The sequence below is a fragment of the Molossus molossus genome, unplaced genomic scaffold, assembly GCF_014108415.1.
Source record: "Molossus molossus isolate mMolMol1 unplaced genomic scaffold, mMolMol1.p scaffold_m16_p_6, whole genome shotgun sequence".
NCBI classification, from domain to species: Eukaryota; Metazoa; Chordata; class Mammalia; order Chiroptera; family Molossidae; genus Molossus; species Molossus molossus.
This window is the reverse complement of record NW_023425399.1, coordinates 51,667,256-51,684,666: the sequence shown is the minus strand read 5'-3', so window position 1 is coordinate 51,684,666 and position 17,411 is coordinate 51,667,256. Positions and strand designations below refer to the sequence as shown.

General features: G+C 43.5%; 1 protein-coding gene and 1 pseudogene across 1 annotated transcript in view; one reads left to right on the top strand and one right to left on the bottom strand.

The window, feature by feature from the left end:
* PYGB (glycogen phosphorylase B) overlaps positions 1–17,411 on the bottom strand; it is a gene marked incomplete at its 5' end in the record, with an annotated part of 67,771 nt that overhangs the window by 40,410 nt on the left and 9,950 nt on the right. Inside the window, 7 exon segments of the mRNA XM_036245934.1 lie at positions 878–1,016; positions 1,830–1,918; positions 1,921–1,930; positions 2,528–2,642; positions 3,552–3,715; positions 4,465–4,608; positions 16,972–17,064. Of these exon segments, the coding sequence (XP_036101827.1) occupies positions 878–1,016; positions 1,830–1,918; positions 1,921–1,930; positions 2,528–2,642; positions 3,552–3,715; positions 4,465–4,608; positions 16,972–17,064 (754 nt within the window).
* LOC118618407 lies at positions 7,558–8,283 on the top strand (annotated as a pseudogene).

Sequence of the window (17,411 nt, the reverse complement as noted above, 5' to 3'; positions counted from 1 at the left end):
GAGGAGGGGGTCAGGGGAGAAGGAAGAGATAAACCAAAGAACTTATATGCACATAAACATAACCAATGAACACAGACAACAATGCTGTGTGTGTGTGTGTATTGGGGGGGGGGCAGGATAAGGAGGAAGGTGTCAATGGGATAAAAGGAGAAACATCTGTAACAAAAATAAATTAATTGAAAGATGTCAAAACATAAACTTCATATTAAATTAAAAAATAATAAAATAAAAGCTGAACTAGAAAAAGACAAATACCACATGATCTCACTTATTTATGGAACATAGGAACAAAATAAGCTGTCGACCAAAAGAGATGCAGAGTCATCGAAGTAGGGAACAGACTGACAAACCTCAGAGGGATAAGGTGGGAGGGGTGGGAAGAGATAAACCAGAGAACTTATATGTATATATGCAGAACAAATGGACATAGATATTAGGTTGGGGAAAGCGGGAGGGATGTGAGTAGGAAGGAGGTGGTCAATGGGGAAAAAGGGGGGCATCTGTAATATTTTCAACAATAAAAAATAAAGCTGAACTGAACAGCCTAGCCTTCGAGTCCCATGAAGCTCCCCCAAACCAGGCTCCATGATAACTACCTGGGGACATCCATGGCCCTTCTGAGGTATTTAACTGTTTGCTAGCCTCATGTAACTCAGACCTTTACGGAGTCAGACTAGAGACAGCTCACCATTCACTCCTTTGTAACTACTCTGACAATGAGCACATAAAAGAACATAAAGCTATTGCTTAAAAGAAATGTGTGATCACATACAGCCCCCTTGCTGTCCAACTGTGTGAAAACAACAACAACAACAACAACAAAAAACGCCCAGGCCCCAGGATGAGCTAGTGAGAGAGAGCGTGAAGTCACATTCACGGTTGTACAGGGTGATGATGTGCAGACAGTTCAGCAGCTGCCACTTATACTCATGAATCCTCTTCATGTGCACGTTGAACATGGAGGAAGGGTTAACCTTGTACTCCTCCAGGAAGGCAGAGAACTTCAACTTGTTTTCCTGGGGAGATTAAAGGGGATGGATGAAATGGTTCACAGGAACAAAATCCACAAGCTTCCCACCTGGGCTGAGAATATCTCTGTTCCTCTGTTAGAACTGTAGCACAGAGGGGGCTTCCAGGACTTCTACTGCTGCCCCAGGGGAGGGACACAAAGACTGGAAGACCAGAGCAGAGGGGCTAAAGAGTGGCAATAATGTGAGGAAAAGTAGGGGTGGTGGAAGTGAGATCCTGAAAGTGAATACACACTTTGGCAGAAATAAATGGAAAACTAGACCAAAAAGCAAACCTGAGGAAAAGCAAAGGATAAGAAAAACAGAATAAAGGGAAACCAGTGAATGTGGCATATAAGGAGACAGATGGGGACAGTTGGAGAGAGAAGAGGGAGAGATGAGACTTCAAAATGAAGGGCTATTTCTGGGCACAGCACAGAGGTAGGTGGGCAAGTGGTGTCTCAGGGTCAGTCCTCATTCTCCATTAGACTTGGTCTGAAAAGTCTCAGGGACCCCAACCTGTAAAGCCATGAAGCTGGCTGCAGTAGGAAGAGGTTCAGGCACACAGATCTGAATCAGCTTTCTGAGTACTTCCCTGTAGACAAGCTTTTCCTACAGATCTTTGGTGAAGGTATACTCAAGACTATTCTAAGGGTCTGTACTTACCCACCTGCCCACCTGCCTACTGCTTGATGTGAGATCAGTTGGGTCTTCATCTGAAAAGCTGAGTGGAGAGGATTGACTTTCAGCCCCTGGGTCCCAACACACAGAACAGGCAGGGACACTGCTCCACACTAAGTCTGAGGCTGCACACGGGCCTACCTGCTTCACCTTGGCCACATCCCTCATGAGTGTCTCATCACTGACCAAGGGCAGCAATTTCCTCAATTGACTCAGGTCAGTCAGAAAACCTCCCCAATTTTCTGGAGAATTGCAAAGGAACATGTAGTTTCTACTCAGTTTTGGACCTATCCTCCTGGAGGCTATCCTCCTGTTTTGTCACCTATGCCTCTGTTTTCTGGCTACCTGCCAGTCAGTGTTCAGTTCTCAGCTCCAGGTACTGCCCCCACAGCCACCTGTTGCATCCTCTAGTCTAGTACACCACCCAGCATGTGTAAAGGTTCATTTCTTTCTCTCCTGAGTGAGCACGTGAACAAATCAATAAACTACCACATCTTTGGCTCACAAAACCTCTTCAGCTGCTGGACTATGGTTGCTGTTTGGCCAGGTGGCCCCACCGCAGCCCCTCCTGAAACCCCAGGACCTTGATTCTGAACTACCCTCTATGGGCCCAGAGATCACTGACTTACTGCTCTGCCTGTCCCAGCGCTCTTACACCTGGGGGTGGCAGCTAGACCCCACCTACTCCCATCCAGGAGCCACCGATGGTCCACACAAAGGAGCAGTTTGCTGCCCACTCAGCACCCACTGGTGATGGGCCTGATGACACCAGGTGAGTGGTGGTTGTGGCTCTAACTGTGCCCACAGTTCCCTGTGGATTCAGAGGTAGCCAGTCTCACCTCCATGATGGTATCAGCTTGCCCTGGATTACACAGGAGCAACCAAATTCGAGGCGTGATGCCGTTCATCTTATTCTGGAACTTTTCTGGCTCCAGCTCATAAAAATCCTTAAAGCCAAAGCCACAGAAAACAGGGAATGGTGACCAATGCTGAGTTCTGAATAAGGTGAGAAAGAAGAACATAAGGACTTGGAAGGAAATCCCCTGGAAGGTCCTGAAGTTCAGTTTTTTTGTTTTGTTTTCTGAAGAATGCAGAGCAGTCAGTATTACTGCACTCTCAGAGAACATTAGATATGCAGCACATGCTTTTCCAATGCACCAATGCATCCCACAGCCCACTGTGCAGCCTGGGGCTAGCTATAATCTCACAGGTAGAAGGACCTGGCCATTTTCTAAAGTGATCACAATAGTGGAGAAACTGGGGCTCAGTTTTCCATATCTGTAAAACAGGGACTGCACTCTCCCTCCTCAAGAAGTCTGCTGTGGAGATCAAAGCCTCTGGGAAGGCACCAAGAACACAGAAGTCTCCACATGAACAGACCAGGTCTAGGCCTGCCTAGCACTCTCACAAATGTGAGGATGGAAGAAGTTCTAGGATCACATCCCACTAACAGGGAATGGGAAGTACAAGATCTGACCTAAGAATTCCTCTATTCTCAGTGACCAGCCACTGCCTGTTACACCTTAACCTCCACCCTATCCAAGCCAAGACACTCATTCCCAGGTGGGGCCCTCATGGCACTCAGCCAGTGGCAGATGGCTCTATGGGCAGAGCCTCTGCCTGGACAGAGCCACAATACAGAAAACAGGAGGAGCCACTGATGATGAGACAGTTTAGCTCCTCAACATCACCTGTTGGCCAGAGTGCTTTGGGCAGGTCAGCCATTGCCCATGAGGGCAGCACAATAATGGTGTGGAGCATGGGCCAAATGCCTCAGGCACTATGCATATGGATAACTGACAGTCCAGAGACAGTCAGAAAGGACGTATACCCTAGCTCAGGACAAACACTGGTCTCACTCACACTGACTGCTTCATTATCTGCGAGTGGATCCTAGCCATCCCATTGGTAGCATGGGATCCAATAACACACAGGTGGGCCATCTTAATCTACTTGCAGTCCCCTTTCTCAATCACAGACATCCTCTGAAGCCGGTCCACATCCGCAGGGAACAGGGCAGCCACTTGCTGTTGCCAAGACGGAGAGCCATAAGTAGGAGTGCAGGAGATCCCACAATGGGCCAGGGGCTCCCTGAGGGAAGTTTGGCTTCTTCTAAGAAAATCCTGGGGCTGCTGTACCCCAGACTTGCACTCAAATAACCTGGACACAGCCCTAAGAGTCCATCCTCCCACATTGAATCAGCCAAGGAAAAAGCTCAGGAGGACTCAGCAGAGCTGCTCTGTCAGTGGCAGGACAAGAGGACCAGCAGTGCTAAGGCCATGTCATGTGTCTTACAAGGAAAAGATGGGAATGCTGTCCCTGTTGGCCGAAGTAGAGTTTAACCACATTTGACAGTGGGAATAGCTACCTCTTCACCAAAGGGTTAAATGATACCTAAATGCTAAGTCCCCCTATGTTTCTACCATTATCTTTTCTGCAGGTAACAAAGACAAAAAGAACTGTTTCCAAATCACCCAAATGCTGCTATGTCATCTCAGGATAAAAGTCTCTGCAATTCCAAGAATAGATACTTAAATCTAAACCCCACTAGAGAATAAGACCATTTAAAAAAGACCTAAATTCATAACTCCCACATATATAGCAGGGGTCTAGGTGTAGGGACTAGCCATAGCTCTGTCAAGTGACAGCCCCCAGACCTCAACATTCCCTGCCGGACAGAGGCTATTTGGTTCAAGAAGTAATGTGGAGAACACAGGAAGGCCAGTTGGTACGAGTGGACCAACCTGGCCCTAACCCCAGCATGCCCAATGCTAACATCCATGTGCCTCTGGTTGATGGCATATATGATCTCCAGGTGCCATGGCAGCAGCTTCCCAAATATGGACATAGGCCAGCATTCCAAGGTCTCTGGCAGCACAGTGTGGTTGGTGTATGCACAGGTCTTTGTGATTTCTCAGGCCTAGAACATGCTAGAACATTTTAGTGTGCTTTGCTTAGAAACAAGCAGCTGTTCTGCCAGATGCCTAAGCAAGGGAAAAGTCTTTTCTGAGATGATCCACAAACATTATGCATCCGGACCCAGCAAACACATACAAATGAATAAAGCTTACCCTACTATCTAGAATCACCCCAGTTTCTCTCTTTGTAAACTATTTAATTTAATTTTCTTTTCTTTTTATAAAATCTTTATTGTTGAATGTAGAATGTATTACAGAGGTTCCACATTTTCCTCCATTGACCCCCTTCTCCCCACACCCGCCCCCTTCCCGCCTTTTCCCACACCATTGTCTGTGTCCATTGGTTATGCATATAAGTTCTTTGGCTTATTTCTTCCCACCCCCCCCCCAACCCCTTTCCCTTTGAGGTTTGTCAGTCTAGCAATAAAGTTGTACTTCTTAATCCCTTCACCATTTTCACCCATTCCCTCAACCCCCCTCCCATCTGGCAACCAACAAAATGTTCTCTGTATCTATGAGAATGTTTCTGTTCTACCTGTCCATTTTGTTTGTAGATTCCATTGTTGATATATATGTATTCATTGCCATTTTGTTTGTTCATATATTTTATCTTTTTCTTCAAAAAGACCCTTTATCATTTCATATAATAACGGTTTGGTGGAGATGAACTCCTTTAACTTTTTCTTGTCTGGGAAAGTCTTTATATGGCCATCGATTCTAAATGACAGCTTTGCAGGATAGAATAATCTTGGTTGTAGGTTCTTGGTTTTCATCACTCTGAATATTTCTTGCCACTCCCTTCTGGCCTGCAAAGTTTCTTTTGAGAAATCAGCTGACAGCCTTATGGAAACTCCCGTGTTGGTAACTAGCTGCCTTTCTCGTGCTGCTTTTAAGATTCTCTCTTTGTCTTGAACCTTTGGCATTTTGATGATGATGTGCCTTGGTGTGGGCCTCTTGGGGTTCATCTTGTTTGGGATTCTTTGTGCTTCCTGGACTTTTATGTCTGTTTTCTTCATCAAGTTAGGCAATTTTTCTGCCATTATTGTTTCAAACAGGTTTTCAATTTCTTGTTCTCGCTCTTCTTCTTCTGGCACCCCCAAGATGCGAATGTTGGCACGCTTGAAGTCCCAGAGGCTCCTTACACTATCCTCATTTTTTTGGATTCTTTTTTCTCTGTTCTGATTGGGCGTTTTTTGCTTTCTTATATTGCAAACGATGGTGTGCTTCTTGGATTTACGTACTCTACTATTGAATCTGTGTAAATTATTCTTTATTTCAGTTAATGCCTCCTTCAATTCTGACTGTGCATCCATCATTTGTGATTGGTCCTTTTTTATGCTCTTGAGGCCCTCACTAAGTTCACTGAGGTTCTCACTGAGTTCATTGAGTATCCTTATAAGCAGTATTTTGAACTCAGCATCTGTTAGGTTGCTTATCTCCATTTTGCTTAGTTCTTTTCTTGGGGTTTTGTTCTGTTCTTTCATTTGGGACCTGTTTCTTTGTCTCCTCATTTTGGTGGCCTCCCTGTGTTTGTTTCTGTGTATTACTTAACGAGTGGTATGGGGCTAGCTGAGACCAGATGCTGCTCGTTTGAAAGAATTTAGGAAAAACCTGAAGCAGGATCCAAGACAGGCCAATCCTATGGTTAAGTAAGTGTCTACAGCTTGGGTGGGCCTGAAAGTTGGGTGGGGCGGGGTGGGGCCTCAGGGAGTCAGCAGGGCGGGGCTAGCAGTGTGAGCCAGGTTGCTGGAGTCCCAGATATGGCAGCTGTCTGCCGCCCCAGGGAAGGGCTCACTAAAGGAACAAAGGCCTCTGACAGCATGCCTGTCCCGGAGAAAGCCCCCTCTCCAGCCCTCGCTCCAGTGCCAAACAGCTCAGTTCCTCCCTGTATGTTTCTGGTGCCCCTCGAGCTGCCTCCACTCCAAGCTTAGAGGGAGAGAGTCCTAAAAGTTCTTGTGCGGCCCTTTAAGGAGCTGCCTGGGGCTCCAGCTGCTTCAGCTTCCCTGAGCCTCAGTTTCTGCTGGTTTTTCCAGCCAGAAGTTATGGGGGCTTCTCTTCCTGGCACTGGAACCCTGAGCGGGGCACCTGGTGTGGGACAGGGACCCCTCAGTCCTCAGGAAGGACCTTCCCAGCCGAGGTATCCTCCTGATTTTTATCCACCACGCGTGGGTGTGGGACCAGCCCCTCTCGCCTCCGCCCCTCCGCCCCTGCTACCAGTCTGGATGTGGTTGCTGCTTTAATTCCGTAGTTGTAGGACTTCTATTCAGCTTGATTTCAGGCGGTTTTGAATGATGGTTGTTCTGTAGTTTAGTTGTAACTTTGATGTGGTTGTTTACCTATGCCGCCATCTTGACCGGAAGTCTTATTATTTAATTTTCAATTACAGTTTACATTCAATATTATTTTTTTATTAGTTTCAGGTGTACAGCATATTTGTTAGGTAATTATAGATTTTCCAAAGTCTTCCCTCTGATATTTTCAGTATCCACCTGGCACCATATATAGTTATTACAATATTATTGACTATATTGTTTATGCTGTACTTTACATCCTCGTGACTATTTTGTAACTCTTAATCTGTTCATCTATTTCACCCAGCCCTCCAACCTCTAGCCTCTGTGGCACCTTCAACCTCATATCTGGGTCTATGAGACTGCTTTATTTTATTTGTTCATTTATTTTGTTATTTAGATTCCAGATTTAAGTGAAATCATATTGTATTTGTCTCTGTCTGACTTATTTCACTTAGCCTAATACTATCTAGGTCCATCTATGCTGTTGCAAATGGTGAACTGTCATTATTTATTTATTCTTTATTGATGTTAGAGAGAGAGAGGGAGGGAAAGGAAGAGAGAGATAGAAACAGCGATGACAGAGGAAGACACTGTGGCTGGATCTGTGGCAACCACACCTACCCGGCCGGGAACCCAAGCCGAACCATCCTCATCAGAATGTCAGGCAAAGATTGAATAGAAATCTTTCCCTCCCGAATGGCACAGACCATCATGAAGGCTCAATTAAAAGGAACACAGACAGATCAAAACCTCCTGAAGAAAAAATCTGATGCCTTAAAGCTTCGATTTTGACAGATCCTAAAAAGATCATAGAGACTAAAATGTTGATGGGTGAAGTGATGAGAGAAGCTGCCTTTTCACTTGCTGAGGCCAAGTTCACAGCAAGGGACTTCAGCACCACAGTTATCCAAAATGTAAATAAAGCCCAAGTGAAGATTCGAGCAAAGAAAGATAATGTAGCAGGTGTTACTTTGCTAGTGTTTGAACATTACCAAGAGGGAACGGACTGGTTTAGCCAGAGGTGGGAAACAATTGGCTAAATTAAAGAGGAATTATGCCAAAGCAGTGGAACTACTGGTGGAACTCTTCTCGCTGCAGACTTCCTTTGTTACTTTGGATGAAGCTATTAAGATAACCAACAGGCGTGTAAATGACATTGAACATGTCATCACTCCCCGCATTGAATGTACCCTTGCTTATATCATTACAGAGCTGGATGAGAGAGAGCGAGAGGAGTTCTATAGATTAAAGAAAATAGAGAAGAAAAAGATTCTCAAGAAAAAAACTGAAAAGGACTTGGAGAAAGGGAAGGCAGCTAGAGAGGTGACGAAGCCTGCCAATCTCCTGGTTGAAGAGAAGGATGAGGATCTTCTGTTTGAATAATCCTTCCTGCTCTGGTTCTTTCAGAAGTCCTAACGTGGCACCATTTTAGTTCAGTGTGTAGGTTTGGTTCATGTGGTTGCTTATTTTTTGGCCTGAGTTTCACTGGTTGTAAAATTTCCCTGATGTCCATTTATTGGATTATCTTTGCAAAATCCTAATTTAGCAGCCATTTATCACACATGAGATTTAGAGAACTGGCCCAGGAACTTGCAGAATTTATGCTGCAGAAGTATCACCCTTCTTCATCTATATCTGGTCACAGGTGATCGGCTTACCAAGCATATTAGGGCATCCACCTTAGAAAACAGCAGTGGACTCAGACCAACACAAGCAGGCCAACTACTGTAGGCGCACCCTTCATTCCCACCCACTCGCACCCCTGGGCTCTGCTATCTGCAGCCTCCTTGTGTTCCCGTGGTATTTTTCTCGTCAAGCTTTAGGAGAGACTTCACTTATTTTACTTTGCATGACAGGTCTCTGTTCTATCATGGAGCAGTTTTGCCCATTTGAATGTGACTACGGTATAAACAATAAAATGATTTAAAAAAAAACATCAATGAGAGAGAACATTGATTAGCCACTCCCTGCAAGCCCCCCAATGGGGATCAGGCTAAAATTTGGGCATGTGCCCTACTGTGAATCGAAATGGTGACCTCTTGGTGCATGGGTTGATGCCCAACGACTGAGCAACACTGGCCGGGCAAGATATCATTATTTTTAATGGTCAAGTAATATCACATTATATATATGTACAACTTGTTTTTTTAAGTAATTAATTTATTTTTGTTACAGATGTTTCTCCTTTTTCTCCCACTGAATCACCCTCCCCGCCCTGTCCCCAGCTTTGTTGTCCATGTCTATTGTTCATGCATAAATGCATATAAGTTCTGTGGTTTATCTCTACCCCACCACCCCCTATTCTGGGGATAGTCTCTGTATCCCACTTCCATTCTCTGGGACTACCGCAATTCTCAGACTGTTATGTTCATTATATTCCAAAAATAAGTGAGATCATCTGATACGTTTCTTTCTCTGTTTGGCTTGTTTTGCTGAGGATGACACTTTCCAGGTCCCTCCATATCGTCGTGAAGGATAAGAGAACTTTCTTACAGCTGCATAGTACTCCATTGTGTATATGTACCATAGCTTTCGTATCCATTTGTCTACTGATGAGCATTTGGGCTGTTTCGAGATCTTAGCTATTGTAAATAGTGCTGCTACAAACATAGAGGTACATATATTCTTTCTGATTGGTGTTTCAGGCTTCTTAGGGTATATTTTTAGAAGTGAAATCACTGGGTCCAATGGAAGTTCAATTTTTAACTTATTGAGGTAACACCATAGTGTTTTCCATAGTGGCTGCACGAGCAGTCTGCATTCCCACCAGCAGTGTACTAGAGTCCTCTTTTCTCCACACCCTCGCCAACACATGTTATTTGATGATTTGTTGATGGCGACCATTCTGGCAGGTGTGAGGTGATACCTCACTGTTGTTTTAATTTGCATCTCTCTGATGATACGTGGTGTTGAGCATTTCTTCATATGTCCTTTAGCCATTTGTATGTCCTGTTTGGAGAGATGTCTATTTAGTTCCTCTGCCCATTTTTTAATTGGGTTCTTTGTCTTCCTTTTGTTGAGTTGTATGAGCACTATATATATATTGGAAATTAACCTCTTATCTGATACATCATTGGCAATTACGCTCTCCCATACAGTGGGTAGCCTTTCCATTTTCATGATTGTATCTTTTGCTATGCAGAAGCTTTGATTTTGATGTAGTCCCGTGTATTCATTTTCTACTTTGTTTCTATTGCCTTAGGTGATGTGTCAGTAAAAATTCTGCTCCGTATGATGTCTGAAATTTGGTTGCCTAGAGTTTCTTCTAGGATTTTTATGGATTCATGAGTCACATTTAAGTCTTTTATCCATTTTGAGTTTATTCTTGTGTATGGTGTAAGTAGATGGTCTAGTTTCATTTTTTTTGCATGTAGCTGTCCAATTTTCCCAACACCATTTATTAAAGAGGCTGTCTTTACTCCACTGGGTGCTCTTGCTCCTTTGTCAAATATTAATTGAGCATATGGCCTTGGGTCCACTTCTGGGTTCTCTGTTCTGTTCCACTGGTCTATATGCCTGTTTTTGTGCCAGTACCAGGCTGTTTTGATTACAATGGCTTTGTGGTATAATCTGAAATCTGGTAATGTGATCCTTCCAACTTTGTTCTTCTTTTTCAAGATTGCTGTGGCTATTTGAGGTCTTTTTTGTTTCTATATAAACTTTTGAAGTATTTGTTCTAGTTTTGTGAAGTATGCCGTTTGTATTTTGATGGGGATAGCATTGAATGTATAGATTGCTTTGAGTAATATGGACATTTCAATAATGTTAATTCTTTCAATGCATGAACAAGATATGTGCTTCCACTTTTTTACATCTTTCTCTATTTTTTTTCAATGGCCTGTAGTTTTATGTGAACAGGTTCTTCATTTCTTTGGTTAAGTTTATTCCTATGTATCTTAATTTTTATGCCACGATGGTAAATAAAATTTTTTTCTAGTTTGTCTTTCTGTGAGTTTATCATTGATATATAAGAATGCCATAGATTTATTAACATTAACTTTGTATCCTGCTACTTTGCCAAATTCATTTATTAAGTCTAGTAAATTTGTGATGAAGTCTTTGGGGTTTTCTATGTATAGTATCATGTCATCTGCGAATAATGACAGTTTCACTTTCTCCTTTCCATTTTGGATCCCTTTTATTTTTCCTTCCTGTCTGATTGCTGTGGCTAACACCTCCAGTACTATGTTAAATAAGAGTGATGAAAGTGGGCATCCCTGTCTTGTTCCTGTTCTTAAGAGAAATGTTTTTAATTTTTTTTTTATCCTCACCTGAGGACATTTTTTTAAAATTTTTTGTTCAGGGAGGGAGAGAGAGGAAGAGAGAGAGAGAGAGAGAGACAGAAACATCGACGTGAAAGGGACACATCCAGTGGCTGCCACCCGCATGACCAACCAGGGCCGGGGACAAACTGCAACTGAGGTACGTGCCCTTAGCGGGAACCGGACCTGGGTCTCTCTGCACCGCAGGCCAACGCTCCAACCGCTGAGCCAAACCGGCCAGGGCAATGCTTTTAATTTTTGCTCGTTGAGTATGTTGTTGGCTGTAGGTTTTTTATATATGGCCTTTATTATGTCAAGATATGATCCCTCTATTCCCAGATTGCCGAGGGTTTTTATCAAAAATAGGTGCTGTATTTTGTCAAATGCTTTTTCAGTGTCTATTGACATGATCATAACATTTTTATCTTTCATTTTCTTTATGTAGTGTATCACATTTATTGATTTGGGAATATTAAACCAGCCTTGCATTTCTGGGATGAATCCCACTTGGTTATGATAAATAATGTTTTTGATGTATTGCTGGATTTGATTTGCTAGTATTTTGTTCAGGATTTTGGCATTTATGTTCATCAGGAATATTTGTCTGTAGTTCTCTTTCTTTCTAGTATCTTTTTCTGGTTTTGAATTAGAATTATGCTGCCCTCATAAAATGAGTTTGGAAGTCTTCATTCTTGAATTTTTTGAAATAGTTTGAGGAGAATAGGTATTGGTTCTTCTTTGGATGTTTGGCACAACTCCCCCATGAAGCCATCCGGGCCTGGGCTTTTGTTTGCTGGGAGAGTATTGATTACATCTTCAATTTCTTTTGGTGTTATTGGTCTGTTCAAGTTTTCTATCTCTTCCCGGTCCAGTTTTTGGAGACTCTCTGTTTCTAGATATTTGTCCATTTCGCTTAGATTGTCGAATTTGTCGCCGTATAATTGTTCATAATATCTTTTAACGATCCTTTGTATTTCCATGGTGTCCGTTATTATTTCTCCTCTTTCACTTCTGATTTTGTGTACTTGGGTTCTCTCTCTTTGTTTCTTGGTAAGTATAGCTAAGGGATCATCAATCTTGTTTATCTTTTCAAAGAACCAGCTCTTTGTTTCATTGATCCTTTGAATTGTTTTTTGGTCTCCATGTCATTTATTTCTGCTCTGATCTTTACTATTTCCTTTCTTGTATTTGCTCTGGGATTTTCATTCTGTTTTCTTTCTAGTTCTTTAAGTTGTGAGGTTAGATAGTCTATTACAGATTTTTGTTGCTTCTTGACGTAGGCCTGTAGTGCTGTGACCTTCCCTCTCAGAACTGCTTTTGGTGCATCCCATAGATTTTGTGTTGTGTGTTCATTTACATTGGTTTCCAGAAAGTTTTTAATTTCTTCCTTGATCTCCATGTTAACCCAGTCATTGTTCAATAACATGCTATTTAGCCTCCATATGTTCAAATGTCTTTGCATGTTCTTGTTGCAATTGATTTCTAGTTGCATGCCATTGTGATCTGAGAAGATGCTTGATATGATTTTAATCTTTTTGAACTTGTAGAGACTTAGTTTGTGCCCTAACATGTGGTCCTTATTTGAAAATGTCCCATGTGCACTTGAGAAGAATGTGAATTCTGTAGTTTTGGGGTATAATTCTCTGTAAATATCTATAAAATCCATTTGATCTAGCTCTTCATTTAGAATCTGTGTTTCCTTGTTAATTTTTGTCTAAAGATCTATCCAGTGATGTCAGTGGGTATTGAAGTCTCCTTCTGTGATTTTATTGCTGTTAATTTCTCCTTTGAAGTCCTTCAAAAGATTTATAATATATCTTGGTGCTCCTAAATTGGATGCATATATGTTTACCAAGGTTATATTTTCCTGTTGGATAGATTCTTTCAATATTATGTAGTGCCCTTATTTGTCTCTAGTTATGGCCTTTATTTTGAAATCTATTTTATCAGCTATAAGTATTGCTACTTCAGTCTTTTTTTTTGCTTCCAGTTTGCTTGAAAGATTTTTTTCTATCACTTCACTTTCAACCTATGTGAGTCTATTGTTGTGACGTGGGTTTCTTGTATGCAACCTATATGTGTCATGCTTTCTTATCCGGTCAGCTACTCTGTCTTTTTATCGGAGCATTCAAACCATTTACATTTAAGGTGATTATTGATATGTACTTATTTATTGCCATTTTTGTTTAGTGTGGTTCTATTTTTCTTCCTATTTATTCTACTAATTACAGCAGTTCTTTCAGCATATCTTGCAGTGCTGGTTTGGTGTTAATATATTCCCTTAGCATTTTTTTTTTTTTTTTAAATCTGGAAAGCCCTTTATTTGACCTTCTATCTTGAATGATAGCCTTGCTGGGTAGAGTAGTCTTGGATTCAGATCCTTGTTTTTCATGACCTTGATTACTTCATGCCACTTCCTTCTGGCTTGTAGTGTTTCTGTTGAGAAGTCAGCTGAGAGCTTTATGGGGTTTCCTTTGTAGGTAATCTGTTACTTATCTCTTGCTGCCTTTAGGATTCTCTCTTTGTCTTTAATTTTTGGCATTTTGATTACTATGTGTCTTGGTGTGTGTCTGTTTGGGTTCTTCTTACTTGGGGCTTTCTGTGCTTCTTAAATTTGAATGCCTTATTCCTTCTCTAATCCTTGCCCATTTTCTTTCTCTTCTGGGACTCCTATGATGCAAATGTTATTACGTTTCCAGTTGTCCCACAGTTCTCTTAAGCTGTCTTCCTGTTTTTTAATTGTTGTTTTCCTTTTGGTTTTTTGATTGGTTGATTTTTTCTACCCTGTCTTTTAATTCAGTGATCCGGTCCTCAGCTTCTTCTACTCTGCTGGTTAGCCTTTCCAATGAGTTCTTAATTTCTGCTATGTCATTCTTCATTTCCACTTGGTTGGTTTTCAATGTTTCTATATCTTTACTCATGGTACTAATGTCCTTACTCCTGCTATTGAGCTTCCTCAAGATCATGGCTCTGAACTCTACCTCTGATAATGTCCTTTGCTGCATTTCATTTTTCTCATCTTTGATAGAGTTCTCTTGTTCTTTTATTTGGGATTTTTGTCTTTGTTCACCATTTTGACTATCTCAGTGGGTGTTGGAGCCTGCCTAATTTTTCCTGTGGGTGTTGGTGTTCTGCTCTTTTTGGCTTCCTGGGTTTTGATGAACCTGGGTGGGCCCATGTTAAACACCACAGTCAAGTGTTACTTTCCTGGGTAGATTTGCCAAGCCCAGGAAAGGTTCATTTATCCTCTAGCGTTTTCCTGGTGGCTAGGAGTCTCAGTTACTCAATGCCTTAAAATGTAGCCCTGGTGTTCTGAATAAGAGGATATTCAGAGGGTAGGATAGATGCTGGTTATTAATGAGCTTCAATTTGTAGTTCTTTGCCACACCTGGGAAAGGCTCAATCTCTGGGGTTGGGGGGTGGGGTGGCACTGCTATTCTTTACAGCTCTTGGAAGGAGCACACTGGCCACCATCCTTTGTGGCCGCAACTCAGCAATATCTGAGTGCCCCCCAAATCCCAGGTGTCCCCACAGAGTTCCAGCCCAGTCTGGCCTTCCTCTGCCGGAGCGCCCAGGTGAGTGGGTGTGGCTATTTTAGTGCTCTGTTCTGGCTGTCTGCACTGTGGAGCGGGTTTGGTCTTTATTCCCCAAGGGTGCTGCTCACAGCTAAGACTGCAGCTGTCCTTTGGCTCCTAGCCCACGACCCTCTTGTACCTCCACAGATTCTACCAGTTTACCTGGCTATATAGTCCTTTCCTGCTGCTTTTTTGTTGCCTTTTTCTGAAGATTTGTCTTTATTTTAGTTGGAATTCTCATTTGGTCTTGGGAGATTGCGTAGCTTCTATTACTTCTGCCTCCATTTTTCACATCCTCTATGCCTATGTTATGGGCTGCTGGGTCACACAGGCCTCTCTGGTGCTTCATCACCCCTCAGGTTCCATGGGTAACTGGATCGCACAGTCCCTGCTGGGTAGCACAGGCCTCTCTGGTGTCCTTGCACCCTGCAGGTCTCGCACGCAGGCAGCTGGATCGCACCAGTCTTTTTCAGGCTCAGGCTTCCCACTGCTTTTGTGAGCTACTGGACTGCACAGGCCTCTGTGGAGCCCCAGGTCCTGCCGCTGGGGGTTGGGGAGTGCTGCTGTCCCGTGGGTCTCAACTCTTGCTCAGCTTTTGTTGTAGTTTTTGGGGATGGGTCTCAGCTGCTGGTCTGTGCTTCTGTTGCCTGAGCATGGATGTCTGCTCCCCATCCTCTGTTGCTGGGGGTACATCTCGACTCTGATTGGGCTGCTACGATGAGGGATGGTGCTGGGCTCTGGGCTGTCTGCGACTTCCCGGACTGGCACCTTGAGAGCTTCACTACTGTGAACTGGTCTCTGTTGACACAGAGTGTCCACTGGTCTAATGGTGCCAATTGTGCTGGTGGGCTCAGGTTGCTGGGCCCTAACCGCTCCCACTGCCTCCTCCCAGGGAAGACCCAGGATCTTCCAAAATTGTGGGACCTCCCCATGGCGCAGGGAGAAGGTCACTGAAGGGTCACTTACCGTGGTACCCAGCTGCTCCCATCCACAGCACAGGAACCTTCTGCTCAGCATCTCTTAACTGCTCGTGTTTGGTCATCCACCTTCATGTCCACTCACACTCTCTCACACACTCGCTTACTCTCTCACACACTCATTCTCCCTCCCGTCCTGGCTGCCTCCATCTTCCCCCCATTTCTTTTTTCTAAATCTTCACCCAAAGATATGTTGTTATTGATTTTAGAGACAGAGGAAAGAAGAGGGAGAGAAAGAAGGAGAGAGAGAGAAACATTAATGAGAGAGAGAAACACTGATTGGCTGCCTCACATATGCATCTGGATCAGGAATAGAACCTACAACCTGGATATGTGCCCTGAATGGGAATTGAACCGATGACCCTTCAGTGCACAAGATGATGCTTTAACCAACTGAGACAAGAATACACATTATACTAAAGAATATAGGACCTAAATAAGTCATGAAAACAAACCTATAAAGATTTAAACAATGTATTTCTTCTTTAAACTTGATACTTCTGGTATTTTTGCAGTGATTTCTAAGATGAGAAAATATATACTAGAAGCCCTAAGACATGCCAATATCCTTTTCTTGGCTTCAAAAGATATTGTTCTTTTGCATCCTTGCTCCCCTGTTCCCCTACACCGTGTCCTGGTCCCTTGGGAGAAACACCAGACTTACTCCTGGAACTTTATTCTCCTCCCCTCAGTCCCTGTATTCTTGGGGATAATGTCCCTCCATTCTGACAAGGCCAAAGGACAGAGGCCTCCCGCAGTGTCGTAGGACTATCTCAGTACTCACAAACATTGCTAGGGTAGATTCCAAGGTCAGGGGGATATTGTCACCCCATGCCCACCTCTGAAGAGAATACCATCACCCCATGTGACTAGCTCTCAGGGAACACAGTGAACCACATTGTCCAGATTTGCAGGAGAACACCATCACCCTATATCCTCAGCTCTGTAGGGAATACCGTCACTTCATGTGTCCAGCTCTGCGGGGGACAACAAAACTTCATGTGCCCAGTTTTGCAGGAAATACTGTCGTCTATGTTCCCAGATCTGCAGGAGACATTGTCATCCCATGTGTCCATGTGCCCACATGTGAATACCATTATCTTGTACCCAGTTCTGCAGGGGACAAAATCACTTTATGAGCCCAGGTCTGCAGGGTGCATCATTAACCCATGTGCCCAGCTCTATGGAGGATGCTATCACCACACACCCAGGTCTGCAGAAGATCCTGTCACCCCATGCCCTTGTCCTCATGCTCACCTTGTCTCAATCTACTTTCTCCACATCCACCAGGATCTTCACAAACTCAGAAATGGTGAGGGCTGGGTGGGTATTGTTTAGTTGAATGGCAACCTAAAGTTTGTACAGGGTGATACCTTCAATTGCCTTGCATCCAGGAGTGGGCCTACATGGTTGGTATGTGCAGGCCAGAGGTCCTCAGTGTCCATCCCTGAGGAGTCTACAGGGCTGACAGCAGGGAGAAGACAGGACCAGAGAGGTACTAGGGTCAGCTTGAAAACTGGTCAAAGAGCAGGAGCAGTACCCAAGGGGCACCTGAAGTAGGTGTCCAGGAGTTCCAGGACTCCCAATACCCACTGCTCAAGGCCCTCTCAACTAAGATATGTTGGATTTATTTAAAATAATTGAACGGATACTGTCAAACACGTCTGGCTTTGCCCATGGGAGCCATTTACAGTGTC